Here is an 18021-nt window from a genome sequence, read left to right on the forward strand (position 1 = left end):
ATTTTGTTTTATACATTATTTGTTTATTTATATATGTGTTTGTTTATTTAAATTTGTTTGTTCATTTATATTTATAGTTATTTGTTTATATTTATTTGTTTATTTAACGGTATATGTATATGTATTTGTTTATTTATATTTATTTGTTTATTTATATTTATTTGTTTTATTCAATGCAAATCTCATGCATACCACCCCATGCAATTTTTTTTAACATGACTTTCAGTGTTTTATACGTTTTATAATTCTAGTAATGTTTTTAATGTTTATAGTAAATGTTCTTAAAATGTCAATGCTCTTAAAATCAAAAATTTAAAAGTAGTAACATATCCATGAATTGCATCATTTAAAAAATGCTATTTTTTTTATCTTGACATTTAGTGTTACTCACATTAAGTTAGACATTTTCTTTATAATTTTATTTTATTACATCTGTATAATTATTAGATTTCCATCCTATGTATTTTGTTTTCATTTTAATCTTTATTTTATATGGTTTCATTTATATACAAATATGGTCTCCAATATTTTAGACTTTCACACACATGAAAAACTTTCCCCCCCCAATCTCTTATATGGTTTTTGTTTGGTTTATAAATGTCTTCAGTATTTTGATGGTTTCATGCACTCAGCATAGTTTTGTTCACAGTTTTTGACCACAGAATGACATGATTGACCAATCAGAACTGAGTATGTCAGGGAAATGTGTTATAAATGTGAATAATGCAGTTCCTTTTACTATTTGCATTGCAGATGAGACATACAGTATGAGTATACAAACACATAGAGAACGGCCGTGTGCGTAGCTCTTGCATTGCAAAGCAGAATTAGTCACGATGATGAGCTGTTACTCGTCTTAACCATAACCAGGGAGATCAGAAATAATGAGGTTCTGGTGTTGGCATTTGAGAACGCTGAAAATGAGGGACTATTAGCAACTCACGCTTCAAATTCACATGGAGGCACAAAACGCCTGCTTAACAAGAGTGTGTGCATGTTTCCCTGCACTGGGATTTCAACCAAATGGAGCTACAACAAATGTTGCCAAAACAAATGGGGTGGTGAATGTTCTGGCAGGCTGAAGCAAAGCTACTGTTCGATTCATTTGTGTGTTTTCCTCCTCAGATTCTGGCTGGCGAGGTGATGGCGTTTTTCATGAGGTCGGAGGGCACGCAGGAGAAGACCATAGTCACAGCCGACTGCTGTTACTTCAGCCCCCTGCTCAGACGCATCATACGCTTCCTAGGTACATCCGCATTCAGTGGAGAAGAACTAACAATCACCCTTTTTTAGGAAGAGAAGAAAGCGAGGAAATGTAGGAATTTGGAGAAAATATACACCGATCAGGCATAACAATATGAACTAATATTGTGTTGGTCCCCCTTTTGCTGCCAAAACAGCCCTGACCCGTCGAGGCATGGACTCCACTAGACCCCTGAAGGTGTGCTGTGGTATCAGGCACCAAGATGTTAGCAGCAGATCCTTTAAGTCCTGTAAGTTGCGAGGTAGGGCCTCCATGGATCGGACTTGTGTGTTCAGCACATCCCACAGATGCTCGATTGGATTGAGATCTGGGGAATTTGGAGGCCAAGTCAACACCTCAAACTCCTTGTTGTGCTCCTCAAACCATTTCTGAACCATTTTTGCTTTGTGGTGGCGCATTATCCTGCTGAAAGAGCCACAGCCACCAGGGAAGACCGTTTCCATGATGGGCCTTGGTGGCCAGTGACCCTGTCGCCGGTTCACCACTGTTCCTTTCTTTGGAGCCCTTTTGATAGATACTGACCACTGTAGACCCGGGAACATCCCACAAGAGCTGCAGTTTTGGAGATGCTCTGACCCAGTCGTCTAGCCATCACAATTTGGCCCTTGTCAAACTTTTATCAAAATGTATGGGCCAGAGCTCGCAAAGCCCGACGTCCCGGGGCTATGTGTTTTTAAGTCGGGCTACCAAAATGTATCACTGGCCTGTCTGACTATCTTAAATAGTGAAATAACATTCCTTTCTTCATTTGTGTTGTTCACTCTCTTGACTTGATATTTGAAGGAAAATACAATCGTGGAAGCTGATGCACGTTTGTGTGTGTTAGTGATGCACGGTTTGCAGTTATATCCACCGATCGGACGGGCCAAGAAATAAAAAATAATATTCCAATTAATTTCCGGTGGATGAGAGATAAATCATTGTGTTTGTTTGATAAAGACATAATGCGAGCTCTGCTCTGGGCGACTCATTCCGGTTGCCGTTTTCAAAACAATTCCCACATGTACTGACGGAGTCGAAGCTCATTATAATATGCAAAACTGTTCATAGCAGTGGGTGTTTACTTCCCAGTCTTCAATCTGGCACGCCCATAAAAACCGAGCGTTTCAAGAGCTAGGCTCAAAACCAGGGTAGAAAATAGCCTATTACTTATTCATTATGATGTTTTTGAATGTAAAAACCACACAATCGTTATAAGTTGACAACAGTATACTTTTCTTTTTGTTTTAAAGGGGTGGTAAAACACATTCTTTTGAAGGCTTGACTGTGTTTGTGGGGTGCACTGTAACATGTGTTCATGCTTCGTTTTAAAAAAAATTGCCTTATTTGTCATATATTTGACCTTTATTCTACACTGCTCTGTCCCTCCTTGTAAAACGGTCTGATGGTTTCCGGGTTGTATGAAGCCAGTCCCTCAAAAATACGCAATGGGCTCAGATTGGTTAGCTGGCCCAGTGTGTTGTGATTCGCTAAACGCCTAGTGCACGTATGTCGGAAACGTCACGCCCCTTACCTTTACCTGGAGGCTGTGCTTTGGTCAGTATTAGAAACAACGCCGTCAATAAAACCATATGAGCCCGAATCAGACCCAGAACATTTGAGTGAAGATGATCGAGCAGAACCTGTTCAGTCCTCAAGAGTAAAGACTGCGGATCTATAATCGCTACTGAATGGCACTTTAACTTTTGTATTTTTAGAACGATTATAGCCAAATATCTTTTGCAAGAACTAACCCAAAACAAACACTAAGCACTGGCTTTAACTAGTAAGTTAGCCAAATCACACACAGAACCATGTTTAGCATGCCTGTAGATAAACAATACATAAAAGCTCTAATCAAAGAATCATTTACACTAATGCCAAGTTCGCTGTTGAGATTTTAATGTTAGTGTTTGTAACGTTAGGTGTTCGTCGGATAACGTTAAGTATGAATGAGCATTTAACAAACTGGTTTGCAGAACAGTGTTGTCATCTGTTTACTTCCTTGCTACAACCTATTACAGGAAAACACATCGATGAAAAATAAATCAGACTTACAGGTTGTGGCCCGTGAACAGCTTCTGTTTGTAAATCCAGCTTTCAGGACAAGCCGTTGTGCAAATCCTGTATTGAACTCGCAAAGTTTGTGGAAGTTTGTGTTGTCCTCCGTGAAATGTGCAGCGCGCGCGTCATGCATCCACGCACCGGCAGTGTTTTTTTCACGCAGCTGACGTTGTGCAAATCTGGCATTGAAATCGCGAAGACGGTGGATGTTTTCCTCTGTTAGATGTGCTGCAGGAGCCCTGCGCGCCTGACTCCCCGCTGACTCAAACACACGTGCATATAACATGCTGTATGTTAAACGCTCTGCAACGCACCCCCGTCCCAAGGAAGGCTGAACAGAGCAAGTACCCCAGACCTGCAATCCGGATGAAAATAACAGCGTTTCCTTGGCATCGCGGCAACAACACTCCAGCCTAACTATACCACAACAGCGCCGCGATACAAAATGGCCTCACCCCCCCTTATTTAATATTCTCGGAGGAGGGGTTTATGTAAATATTGAGCCTGGTGATGTCACCAACCCTGGAGGAATGTGTGTAGTCGCCTACTGGCCGTTTGCTGTAGTTCTTAGAAACTGATTTCTTTAAAAGCAAATATCTCCCTTTGCTTTAAACTTTGAACGTTGTAACTTTGCAGATGTTGTTTATGCTCAAGCAGCAACATTACACGCTAGCTAAAGTTAGAATAGTGAAATCGTGGTTTACCACCCCTTTAAAGCCAGTTCATGACCCTTTTAACATAGTGGCTATGTCATGCAATTGGCCTCCAATTTATCAGCAGCCTCCATTTTTACATGTTTTGCATGCGTTTCTGATGCCTTTCATCTCTGTTCTCTCACTCAGGCGTCTATACCTTCGGCGTGTTCACCACCACCATCTTTGCCAATGCTGGACAGGTGGTGACAGGAAACCAGACGCCTCACTTCTTGTCAGCGTGCAGACCAAACTACACAGCACTGGGCTGCCATTCCAACTTACAGTACATCACAGAGCGCAAAGCCTGCACAGGAAACCCCCTCATAGTAGCATCTGCACGGAAATCATTTCCCTCCAAGGATGCGGCCCTCAGTGTTTATTCTGCAGTGTATACTGTGGTGAGTATAATGAACCTAGAACTATTTTAATCATTTTAGTCATGTGACTGAATCTGAAACTACTCCCTTGGGGACGTACTGACAGACAAACAAAATAGTGCAGCTGCAATCTTCGGATTTATAAGCAATCTCACAAACCCCAGCACACAAAAGTAGTAGCTGGAGCAGTTCACAGTCACGCTACTATGACTTTCAGTGCTTTTCCAGCTGATTTGATGGTAGTTAGCAGTAGCACTGGTCTAGCTGGCGCACTAGTATGGCCATGTCATGGTAAAACTGGTTGAACATGTCCCTTCTGGTGAATCTGGTCAGACAAGGAAGTCTTGGTCTTAAGACTGTCAAGAATCACACCTGCATCAGTGTCATTGTGTGAAACGGGTGCCTTTTCCATTGTAGACTTTTAAAGACAATTTCTGTAAGCTTTTAACCTTTCTTCTAGACAAATAAAGTGTTAATAAACTGCATTTTGTCTTTCCAAGCTAAATAAATCAAAATAAATATGATTAGATTGGAAGGTTTTTTAAAAAGAAATTAATACAGCTTTTATTCAGCAAAAGTGATTTAAAGTGTTACAAAAAAATAACTATTTCAAATAAATGCTGTTCTGTTGAACTTTCTATTCATCGAAAAAATATTTTTTGTCCCTATGAGGAAAACATAAAATACTATATACTAAGTGATGTTTTTTGAAAATGTAAAAATGCAGTTATTCTGTGATGGGTAGGTTTATGTTTGGGGGATATAATATACAGTTTGTACAGTATAAAAATCATTATATCTATAGAATGTCCCCATAAAACATAGAAACCCAACGTGTGTGTGTCTATTGTATCAGGCTTATTCTTTACCATTGTCTGCCTGTGCTTGCAGATGTACGTGACGTTGGTATTTAGGACTAAAGGGACACGTCTGACCAAACCCACACTCAGCCTGACTCTGCTGTGCCTGGCCATGTTGGTAGGTGTGGTCAGAGTGGCTGAATACCGCAACCACTGGGCCGATGTCCTCGCTGGATACTTCACTGGCGGAGCCATCGCTGTCTTTCTGGTGAGAGTGTGTAATGGGATGAAATAATACTGAAATGACAAAATAATTTCTTGCATACATGCAGTTTATATATAATATGCATATATAAATAAATGCAAATACACTACAGTTTAAAAGTTTGGGGTCAGTACATCTGTTTTTGTGGAAGGAAATCACTACTTTAAATACAGACATTTATAATTCCATTTCAGATAAATCCTTTTCTTTTGAACTTAAAAAAAAAAACGTTTTAAGCTAAAATAATCGTACAGTTTTTCTCAGTCGCTTTGGTACATTTCTCAGATCAGAATTGAAATTCTCAAAACTACCTGTTCAATTCTCACATCATTGTGTCTTTTGTGCACATCAAAAAAGCAGTTTCTCATTTCTTTGAACAAGTTGCAAATGCTTGTGTACATCCATGCAAATGATTATGTACAATTCTCTGCTGTTTCCTACATTATCAGTTGCTTATGTCATGTTGATCAAAATGTATTATAATGGGTCTCTGTTGAATAGTCTCACCCCCCACAACATTTAGGCATTAGTTCATAGCATACGTCTTTACATGCAAAATGGTTGAACAAGTTGTCGTAATATGTCAAGCATATTTCTATACATTTCCGTTAGACGTTCATATTTCTACTTTTGTTTTTCAGTTTTTTTTCTTTGTGCTATGCAGTGCTGTCTTTTTCTCTCTGTATCACAATGACATGGTCTGTCAACAAATTACAGTACAAACAGTAAAAGCGTAAATGTGAATCTTGTCCAGTCTCTTACAATCAAACTCACACATACACTAAGGTGTAACCAACAATGTACAATAATTGTCATTAAAACTTTAGCCATAGTTTACATCAGAACATCCCTCCAGAGTACAGTTATATTGACAACATGACTATCAATTTGACCGTCTTATCCGTACACAATGACACAAGGACTTGTCATTCTGATGGCACTGACATGTTCATTGACACAGATATTTACTTTTGAGAGATGAACTAAGGATTTTGAGCAAGAGACTGGCTTTTGCAGGTAATCCATGGTGTTTTGCTATTTGTACGAATTGTTTTGAGAAATGCACTTACTGTTTTGCAAATGTCGAGGATGATTCGAGAAATGCACCAAAGCGACTGAGAAAAACTGTAATGACACCTACTTTTGAGCGGTAGTGTTATTCAAGGTTTCAGTATCACTTAAGATGCGTCATCAAACCTGCTTGTGGTTAAGACAACTTGCATATTTCACAAGACAATGTTTACATCTGGCATTAAGATGCGTTTTGGTCGATCGTATCACACATTGATCACACATTGATCACACATCACTCTCTGTACATTTCATTTGTACAGAGAGTCTGGCCACTCTCCATTGACAAGCGTTTACTTCCTTGAAGACGGGTACTCTGTTGAAGATTAAAACTATTGAATCTGCCCAGAGCCACTCTGGATCTGCCATAACCAATCGCTAACATTTGGTTGTGACGCATGTCATGCGCCGTTCGCCTTTGTTTCTCACATGGAAGTCCCTATTGTAAAAATAAATGTGCAGCCACCTCAGTGATAACCTTGTGCATTCGGATTGTGGAGGAGAGAGTTTTGTGATCGGGAACGCGCTGCTCACGTGGTCGGTAACATGATTGTATATCATATGCTTGGTATGATAAGAATAAATGCTGCTGTAAATAACGGCCCAATTTAAATGTTTACGTGCTTTTCTTCTTTTTATTTTTTGAGCGGTGATGAAATACAGTATATTGCTCTTGTAAATACTCGCCAGCATTTAAAGAAATACAAGTCTAGAAATGCATCCAAATTACAGCGAAGCGCAACCGCACGGTGCTCTGCAGTGGTCAAAAAGGATATAAACAGTGAATTTTGAAGTTATATATTCTTGAAAACTCAGAGATGTGGATTCGGACAGCAATTAAATGACCACACGACCTTGGTGTTTGTCTAAAACAGTAGGTAATTCGGCCGGGGATTTTTACGCGGGTGGTGGGAGACGGACGGCAATCACTGACTAGCCCCTGTAAATCATGGGTGTTGGAAGCAAAAAAAATCTGGGTGGGTCCTCTCTCCGAATTTTTTTTACTGGAGTAGATGCCATTTACATTAAGTACAAATATACCGCCTTGTTTGCTAAACGTCTGGTTGAGCAAGACAAAATTACGGAAATCACTGTATCTCTGAGAGTGGCAGTAGTGTAGGGGTAAGACACATAGCATCAAGTTTTGAGGCAAATTGACCCGAGGTTCGAATCCGCCTTTTGCCGAACTCACTCTACTCCCTTTTCGCATCACATATCTGATTGGAAAGGCATTTATTTCAATAAAAATTAAGACAATATTAGAAAAGTGGAAATAAAGCATCTAACGTGTTTAATAATAAGTGTTTATCGGTTAGGGGTAGGTAAACAGACATGTGCTGAATTAGAGACGATAAAAGTGAGTGGGTCCAATATCATTGATCGTAAAAAGTGGGTGGGTCTTGTCCCACATAGAATGGTTCCGACGCCCATGCTGTAAATTATGACAATACCTTCCGACCGCACGAGAAAAAATTACCGGGGCTTCAGCCAACTCCTTCACCACTAACGGAGCGAGCTGGAAAATCAAACTTTTCCCGGGACACAACATCATGGCCACCAACAAAACTCAGCAAAGATTGTTCTTGCTCCGGCTTTAACTTCTGGATATTCGGCAGCGGTGCCACAACGGAATGAATGGCTTCGCTCGTATCTTTCTCCGCCGCCATTACTGAACTACAACTCAAACTAGCGCACGACATCAACGTCATCGCTCTCAGCCACTCCCTCTGTTCATTGATTGGACCAGTAAAAATTTGTTCAGAGAAAACCTAAGAATAAACCGCAGTCCCAGACAGAGTAGTGAAGGAAAATGAAAATTGAGCGGAAGTACGTAGGAGGGCGGAACCAGGCTAGTGTTTTAATCCGTCTCTTTTGTCCACTTTCAACCACTTCTGTCCTGATTTCTTTGAAGGGAGGGTCTATGGGCGGGTAAATGTATGGGCTTTTTCAGATCTTTCGATCTAATGGACAAAATAAGCTCATGCAATTTAGATACGAACAGTGTGTTAGAAATCAGGAATGGTGAGAACATTGTGCTTGGTATGTTTTTCATCTTCAAACCAAACTTGGGTCTTCAGCCGACAAAAGTTTAAATCCCGTCTGGCTAGCGCGCTTCCCATAATGTTTACTCATTAGGTCAGTAGGCGTCTTTTGCGGCTGTTTGAACACATTCGATCACATGAGCGTCTACACTATGAAAGCAATCCGGTCTAAAGTGTTTTCGACTACCTCTGGAAGTGGTTGAAAATGGACAAGCTCAAAACGTTTTAGACCCTGTTTACGCCTGTATTTAGCGTTGTCCACTTGATCGATCAACTAAAACACATCTTAATGCCAGGTGTACTGTAAACACTGCCCAAGTGATCCCTCTCTCCATCACTCCCTCCGCCGGTTCTTTTCTTTATTCCCTCTATCTTTCTTCGCTCTCTTCTTTCTCTCTCTCTCTCTCTCGCTCTCTCTCTCTCTAGGTGATGTGCGTGATCAACAACTTCCAGCAGGCAAAGCCCCCACCCCCACCAGCGCGACCCCAGCGTCCTGAGTCTGTGCTGGGCATGCCCATGGTGGCGCTGCCCTGCGTAGAGAGTCCACTTGAAAAGTTAAGTGGCACTCAGGTAAGGGGTGGGAGTGGGTTAGTGGCAGGGCTGCACACATAAGGGGGATGGATTACGACCCACCCTGTCCTTCTGTTTTTTGACCCAGTGGACCCTATTGTGACTCCCACGACCCACCCAGCCCTCCTTCACCCTTTACTAGCATGTCCAACCTGCACAACCCTAACACCAACCCTGCAAAACCCACTGACTGGCTCTGGAGGATTATTCTGCTCTTTGCTTGTCCTGAAGAGACGTTGCTATTACTTTTATAATAGAGTATCTGAGAAGCAACAAAATGTTTAGGGCCTTTAACTCATTGATTCCTCAAAGGGCTGATGGAAATTTAGCGTCTCTAGAAAGTGGACTGTGTAGCATGTGGAACTTCAAAGGCGGAAGGCAATTAGATGGGAAAAATTACGGCAGTGTGAGTCTCCCTTCGTAGGCCACCCTCATCCTCCTCACTTTTGAAAGTGCTTTGCCTTTTTTTTCCTCTCTTTGTCACCTCGACCATTCAGTCATCCCTTTTCTTCCTCAGTCTTATATTTTGTTTAGTGATGAACCGAAAATTTCTGGCTGAAATCGTTTTGGAGGGCCGAAAGAGTGCCGTTTAATTAGCGCTTCTCCGATGACCCGTTTTAACTGTGTCAGTGTCTATTTCATGCACAAAACGCTAGGGCTGGCACCTGTCACCCAATATAAGCTTTGTGCTTTGTTACTTTTTAATATAAAATAAACGCAGTGAAGAGACGCAACTAACGCTTGTAGGTCACATGACAGACAACACACATAGATAGAATGCACTTTTTTAATAGTCACAAAGTATGTTTCAAACCGAATGTAGTACCTACTTTACAGTATGCGATTTCGAACACAGCGAAAGTTCAGATTCTGTCCATTTTATTTCAAAATCCAAACAATAAAACCTTACTCTTAATGAGGTCTGACAGATCACAGCCGCCTCAGTTCAAGCGGGAAGTGAACTGATCATCTCTTTCTCTTTACTACTAGTTATAGAACAAAATAAACATGAATGAACATCAGAAGGTATGTTGAAAGAAACGGAATCTCAATCAACGTTAATAAAACGGCTTGTAAAATGTCCTGTAATGTTACATTTACCTCAGAATTGCCATTCAATTACCATAAACTTGATAGTTAGCTAGAAAAATTATGCCATTTTAGGAGCATTTGAATAAATACATGCACTATATTACATATTCATTATACTTAACCTCTTGTGATGTCTTCATTATTTAATATGTCTGAATAAATCTGTCATAAAAACAAGCTTAAATGTTTATATTTCATCAACATACTGGAGTAGAAACATACAAAATTCTATTATTAAAAATGTATCGGTTTTCTGCTTTAAATTTGAGTGTTTTGGTTAAAAATAAATTTCGGTGCATCACTCATTTTAGTTTCCGCAGTTTCCACCTTCCAGTCTTGGTTTCTCATCCTTTCTCTCTTTCTCCCCTCACACTCTCTCTCTCCCCCCTTACAGACTCCAAGGGGATCTTCATTCACTGAGATCACATGACCATCAGCCTCATCGGTTCCCCGTCCCCCCCGATGTCCTCATACCGTCTCGCTCCATTTCCAGCGAAGTCTAGACCAGCCGTCCCAGCACGCGCGCCACTGCGCCGCCCACTCTTCGGGACGCTCCACCACTCTGCACCGCTCCTACTCGACGCAGGTCTAGATTTCCTCACCTCCAACCCCTCATCCTCCATCATCCTCCATGCTGCCGATAGGGCCTCCACAAACCGCTCAAACAAAAACGACGAGAAGCACTTTTAGAGAGAGCCTGCTCGAAGATCTCGAACGCCAGAAATCACAGGTAGGCGTCTCACTCTTGCCAGAGGGTTTGTTTGGACTGTGGGTGGAGGATTTGGACTCGAACCTTAACCTGACCTATTTCCTGGGGAACCGATGAAGTCTTGAACCGCTTTTGGCTGAGATGCAGAACTTGATTTTTACTGCAGATATTTCAATTCATATGTAAATACATGCACCGTTTTCTTCTTTTGGTTAAAGGCATGTCTATTTTTTTCTATTTTGGTCATGGTACTGATGGAGTTAAGTTTTTATAATCATCACACTGTTTAATTTTGAAGATAATCGAGGCAGTGCATCATGGAGTATCTTTTGGTTGTCTTTGAGTCATATTCACTCTGAACTTTGGACAATCTCATCAGCATCATATATCTGGACATTCTGCACATCAAGAACTCCCTTAGGGAAGGACCTCTACACTTCTTGCTCTTATAAAGTTTGGATGCATCAGAAGGAATTGGGATGTTTAATGACATACACTCAAAAACTCAACCACTGCATTCTTTTTAATATTTAATGTCCAGTTTGTGCTCACAAGGATTTCTCCACCAGCTAGATGTAATGCACAGTCTGACGTGAGTTGTCATTTTCATTACTGTCGCCCCCAAATGCATCACAACACTTTCAGACACAAGACATTCTTACAGTTTGTCATCAAAGATGGATTGGATTCTTCGCTTCTCAGGAGAGAAAAGTAAGAATTGCATCCCATGGCGGAAACAGAACAGTTAAGACAACATCTGCATTGTTGTTGGTATTTTTAGGTGAAGGTTTTCAAAAATGCAGTAACTGAAGGTCAGCTAGTTTCTTTCTTGTACAGTGAATAACCTTTTCACATTTGTATCACCATGTGTTGCTAACAGGGTTGTGCACCATACAGAATTGAACTGAAAATAAATGTTAAATTTACAATTCGGTTCCTGAATTTGAATTGAACTGAGGTAGCAGACGGATGCAGAGTTGCAGTTCAGATTTGAATGTAAGGAAGTGATTTGAAATTCAAAGGAATTCAAGTAACTGTACAGTCATTTGTAACTGGATGGATGGATGGTGTGGCCAATTTAGTTAAAATTCACGTTTGTAAATTGAAAGGGAACCAATTCTGAATTTTGCACAACCCTTATTAGCAAGTATGTGTAAACCTTTGGCTGTCATTTTGTATTGATGATGTTATGGAAGGACCTTGCAATGAAATCATTCTCTTTTCAAACAGCACAGGATGCCTTGTAATACAGTGAGATTTTAACTTTTAAAGTTATTTGAGCTATTTGATGAGCCTGCACTGCCTAGGTGATGAGAGCTAAATAGGAAAGTCATTTAGATATTGGAGCAAGATATCTACATTTTGATGAAAGATTAAAGAGGACCTATTATGCCCTGTTACAAAGTCTTGATTTTGTTTTTGTGGTCTACTAGAATAGGTTTTCATGCTTCAAAAAACACATTGTTTTCCACATATTTGACTGTTGCAGCTCTCTTCTCAGTCTGTCAGTAATGGGTGCATACTAAAAGATAATCGGGCCAATTTCTCCCCTTCTGACAATCCTAGGTAAAAAATAATTTTATTAGATTTTCCTGTGGTTTGAGGCGTGGCTGAATCTGCTCGGAAGAACGTCGGAGGCGCCCCGATCTCGACTCGTAAATATTCAACATGTGTCATGGATCTGAAATCTCGTTGTGTAGGGCAGGGGTTTTCAAACTTTATGATGCCAAGGACCCCCAAATATGATGAACCTTTTATGAGGGACCCCCTTCCTAAAATCCATCTATATATTTGTATGTATGAAAAAACATTTAAACTGTAAGATAAGTAGTAAGTGTGACATTACAAATATAACATATTGTTCCCAAACTTAAATCGGCTATGCGTAATGTTGGATGTATAAACCCGAAGAAGAACATTTTCAATGAAAAGGATTTGTATAAGCAACTTTCACAATAAATGTATGTTAGCAGATTACGTAAGCAGATAAAGGGGACTATAGTGAGAAAAACTCACTAGAAAGATACAAAGCAAACATATACTACAATTCTGGAAAATATGTATACGGCAAGAAAGAAGAGAAACATTTAGAAATGAAACCGTTAGAATATTCTGTAGACTTTATCTATTTTTGCCTTGTCTTTTTATTCTCTGAAATTTTCTGGGGACCCCTTAGAATCTTCTGGAGGACCCCTGGGGGTCCCTGGAACCCAGTTTGAAAACCCCTGGTGTAAGGGGAACCCAGAGGACAAACGCGTGCACACTCTGGAGATTATCACGTGAAACAAAACAATACCCAATCAGAAATCGAGCTGGAAGACTCACCTCCAGCTCACGCTGTATCATGTAAAGTCCATCCACAGTGTCTCCATGACTTCATCTAAACATTTTCTTTTTTCCCCCGCAAATTTTCTGTAAAAAGCAGTCCATACACTATAAACGCAATTTCTTCTTGCTGGTCGTCCGTCATGTTAGTTTACTTTAAAGTCACGTTTGATGCAAGAGATTTTGCGAGATTTCCCATGTTCACAGACGTGACTGTTATTTGCGAATGGGATCTGTTAGTGTGTGGTGTGCTTTCCTGGCCACATCGCAGCCCTCCACACACTAGAGGAACAAAACGGTTAAATCTATGATTTCTTATCATGTTTGTGGTCGCTCACGTTTTGAAAATATTATAAGAGTTTAAAAATATTTTAGTGTGGCTCGAGCTTAATGCTCTGTTTAGCTCCTGTCTCTATGAAGTCCCTCCTTCTGAAAAGCTCAATGTGCTCTGATATAACGGAGTTCGTTGATATGGGAAGGAGGAGGCGGGAACCTTTCACAAAACGAAAGGAAAAGCGGTGTCTTCACTGGTGTCGCTCGTCCTTATATGCCTCCGGGCTTCCTCATGAGTAAACCGGTGTGCCTTGCAGGTGACGCTCGTTCTCAATCACACACCGGTCTCGCTCGCTCTTCCCGCGTCTCTCGCTCGTCCACCTCGTCACATCTGATTGGTCAGCTGGACCAGTGTGGTGTGATTGGTCAACCGCTTTGAGCGTGTTTGGGAAATGTCATGCTCCTTACAATAACGCACTACTAACTCCACTCAACCAGGCCATGCCCCTTTATTTTGCATATGGGATTTTGTGACGTATTTGTTCCCAGAAAAAAACTCAAGACTACAATTTGAGGGAGTTCAGAAACCGTGTGCACTAATATAGAGAATAACTCCCTCTGGAGTGACTTTGTGGTTTGTAACTTGTAAACAATTATGCTGTTGCACCGTAAAAAAAAGCATAATAGGTCCTCTTTAACACAAACATTATTTCTTTTGGAAGAACATGCACTAATGAATCATTCAAGACCAGGAAAATGTATCAAGTAAATAGGGTCAATTTGAAGCAAATGGTTAGGTGTCTCAGGCAGCTAAAACAAAGTGATGCTCACGTATTCATGTCCATATGTTATGATTGAAGATAAACTGAGGATGCTCATGAGTGACACAATGTACATGGATGTGCTGTACCATAGGCCAAGTTTTGTGTATGTATACTACATAATTTTATTGAACTCTGTTAAATTGGTTTCTGTCTATTTTTCAGATTTTTAAAAGTCTTGCTTTTATTCACTTTGTTTTAAAGGATTGTGTTTAGAGACTAAATGTTTGGTACTGTAAGTAAGCTGTGTATACAAACGGTGTGTACTTTGATCATATGAGTGTAAACTCTCCACCTAGTTACACTCCAAACGGATGAAAATGAATCTGTCTGATACCCCCTCAGCCTTTACATCCCGGCACCAGGTCCAGCCTCTGCCACATTCTGTGCTACGTACAGTTACTGTCTCTGTTGTAAGAGCACCATGCTTCACATGCTAAGAAACACATTTACACCCTTAAAAATCCCTTAAAGGTGAAGTGTGCAATTTTTATACGACTAGGGAACTGCAACAACAACGATTTTAGACACGTTTCCCAAACATCTGCTATTAGACCAACATAAAACCCCTCCCCAAACTCCCGCTATTGGATGAGCTATTGGGGGAATCAACCTACGAATTATCAATTTGTAAGTTTGCATATTAAACAAGGATACAAGAACAAATTTAACATGGAAAAAATTACTCGCTTCACCTTTAAAAAATCTTTCACCTGTAGATCTCAGCTCTCTTATTTCTTCTTTCATACACCCAATTAAAAAAGAAATATTTGTACAGTTTTGCAAACAAGTCTTTTTGTATAAAAAAAGAAAAACAATTACAAAATAAGTTTGGCACATGATACCACTCCTGTGCACCGGATTGATTTGTTACTTTACTTTGGTGATCTTTATTTATACACACCCAATAAGTCATTGATCTGTGTTTTGGGTAATTGAATAAAGTAAAAGCGTGACCTGCCTCTTGACTCTTTCTGTGACATCATTAATAAAGGTTTTGTTGACTGCTTGAGCCCTGTTCCATTGCTGCATTTTACTCCAGTTTTAAACAGGCACCCGGAAGAACGCCTGCCACCATTTTGAAATGAAACGTCAAGTGGACGAAGAAACCTGGACTGAGGGAGAGAGTCTACTCAACATGTTCAGGCAGAAAAATGTGACGTCACAGCAGGTCACGCTTAATTTACCCACACAACTCTAGTGTATGATATTGGCCCTGTTTCAAATGGCACACTAACCACGAGTCCCCTTCCTACAAGTCTGCACTTTCATGACGTACACCGCTTTGACTTGGGAAGAAGTCTGCTGTGGAGCTCGCTTTAGTGCACGCTCAGCAAAAGTGCGCATCGAGGGCGCATTTCCAGCGTAAAGAGAGGACTCGCAAGCACCCTTCTGAGACCTAAAATGACAAATGGGACACCCTACGGTCTCATGGACTTAACAGACATGTGCACACGGCAGCCATTCCATAAGTGCATATGAAGCCTGCCATTTAGGGCAGTGCCATTGGAGTTATTTTGACATTTAACCGCATTTAAAACTTGTAGCTGACAGTTTTTTAAACAGTGTATTTTTATATTTTATATTTAATATAAATATACACTATATTGCCAAAAAGTGGGACGTCTGCCCTTTCATTGCACATGAACTTAATGACATCCCATTCTTAATCCGTAGGGTTTAATATGGAGTTGGCCCACCCTTTGCAGCTCTAACAGCTTCAGCTCTTCTGGGAAGGCTTTCTACAAGGTTTATGGGAATTTTTGACCATTCTTCTAGAAGCGCATTTGTGAGGTCAGGCACTGATGTTGGACGAGAAGGCCTGGCTCGCAGTCTCCGCTCTAATTCATCCCAAAAATGTTCTGTCGGGTTGAGGTCAGGACTCTGAGCAGGCCAGTCAAGTTCCTCCACAACAAACTCGCTCATCCATGTCTTTATGGATCTTGCTTTGTGCACTGGTGCGCAGTCATGATGGGACAGGAAGGGGCCATCCCCAAACTGTTCCCACAAAGTTGGGAGCATGAAATTGTCCAAAATGTCTTGGTATTTAGAATTTAGATTAAGAGTTCCTTTCACTGGAACTAAGGGGCCAAGCCCAACCCCTGAAAAACAAATCCACACCATAATCCCCCCTCCACCAAACATTCAGGCTAGTCCTCCTAGGTTCTCCTGCCGACCACCATCTCAGACCCGTCCATCGAATTGTTAGACAGAGAAGCGTGATTGTTCACTCCAGAGAACACGTGTCCACTGCTCTACAGTCGTGCTTTACACCACCGCATCCGACGCTTTGCATTGCACTTGGTGATGTAAGGCTTGGATGAGCTGCTCGGCCATGGAAACCCATTCCCTGAAGCTCTACACACTGTTCTTGAGCTAATCTGAAGGCCACGTGAAATTTGGAGGTCTGTAGCTATTGACTCTGTAGAAAGTTGGCGACTTCTGCACACTGTGCGCCTGGAACACCTGCATTCAATGATTTGGAGGGGTGTCCCAATACTTTTGACAATATAGTGTATATTTAATATTTGTTTATATACAATTTTTAACAGTCCAAGCATAAATACAGCCCTATAGAATGGTGCAAAAATTAATTTATAAGGGGAAAAAAAAACTCTAAAACTGAATCATCTCCATTGCAGATTCTAAGTGATCAAGGGCTGAGGCCGTTCTATTTAAATGCATTGCCAGGGTTCCACCAGTAGTCGACATTCGTGCAACGTAAGCAATGACCCACATCTGAGTGAACAAGTCGAAGGGAAGTTAGCGAGGAAGGGCATTACTTGGACTTAAACGCAGCCCACGTTAAAGGAGCAGTAAGCGATTTCTTTGAAACATTGTTGATTTTTAGAAATCAGCCCAAACAAACACACCCCTCCCTTCATTGCTCCACCCACAAAATGCACAAACACACAATGCAAGAGTGGATGTCTCTTTATCATAGCTGAAGCGAAACAAAATAATGCTTCCTTAAGAATAAGGCGAAGATGGCAAACGAAAATGTAACATACAAGAACAAAAATGTAACACAGTACACAAGAGTATAGGGTGCAACAAGGCTAAAGGCACACCTTAAGAAAAATGTGCTTTCCATTACTCCTATAAATATATATATATATCAGTGATGCGCGGGTTGATCCAAAATGAGCGGGTGCCCGCGGCCACCCGCGGTTACCCGCGGTTACGAGTCATCCAAAAATATTTTTAATGATATTCGGGTCACGGTCGGTCGGATCGTCAATAAATCCTTATTTACCTTTTGAATGTTGAGCGTTATTAACTTTTGAATAAATGCTGACGCGGGACAAAATGCCCGATTTCCCAAAACGTTGAACTGAGCAATGCCATTGTACCATTTTAATAGGCTACTTTTAAACGCATTTAAAGTCAGTTTTATGTATTTTCTGAGAGGGGGCGGGATTTTTGTTGGGAAAGTCGGGGGAGAGACGCACCCTTCGATTAGACTGGATAAACACATGCAGCATCTTAATTGTAGAAGAAAATTAAACGAAATAAATGAATAAATCAAGCCTGTATTACATAACACTAGGCTATATCATACAGCATTCAGAAAAATAACAGTTTGCGCTCCTAAGGGCTTTCACACTTTTCCAAATGTTTTCCAAATGTGGGCTGATGAATTCTTCAAGCCGGGTCGAAACATAAACATCGCG

General features: G+C 40.7%; 1 protein-coding gene across 2 annotated transcripts in view; it reads left to right on the forward strand.

Moving 5' to 3' along the window:
- Positions 1-15308, forward strand: part of plppr2a (phospholipid phosphatase related 2a) — a 33479-nt gene extending 18171 nt beyond the window's left edge. The window contains exons 2-6 of one of the 2 annotated variants that reach the window (XM_079803811.1): positions 1126-1246; positions 4150-4400; positions 5271-5447; positions 8984-9111; positions 10614-15308. In XM_079803811.1, coding sequence (XP_079659937.1) covers positions 1126-1246; positions 4150-4400; positions 5271-5447; positions 8984-9111; positions 10614-10722 — 786 coding nt within the window. In that variant the 3' untranslated portion in view covers positions 10723-15308. Of the gene's footprint in view, positions 1-1125; positions 1247-4149; positions 4401-5270; positions 5448-8983; positions 9128-10613 lie in introns of both variants that reach the window. The other variant, XM_079803812.1, reaches the window with a different exon arrangement.
- The last annotated feature ends 2713 nt before the right edge of the window (positions 15309-18021 follow it).

Source organism: Gobio gobio, assembly GCF_949357685.1.
Source record: "Gobio gobio genome assembly, chromosome: 1".
In the NCBI taxonomy this organism is placed as follows: Eukaryota; Metazoa; Chordata; class Actinopteri; order Cypriniformes; family Gobionidae; genus Gobio; species Gobio gobio.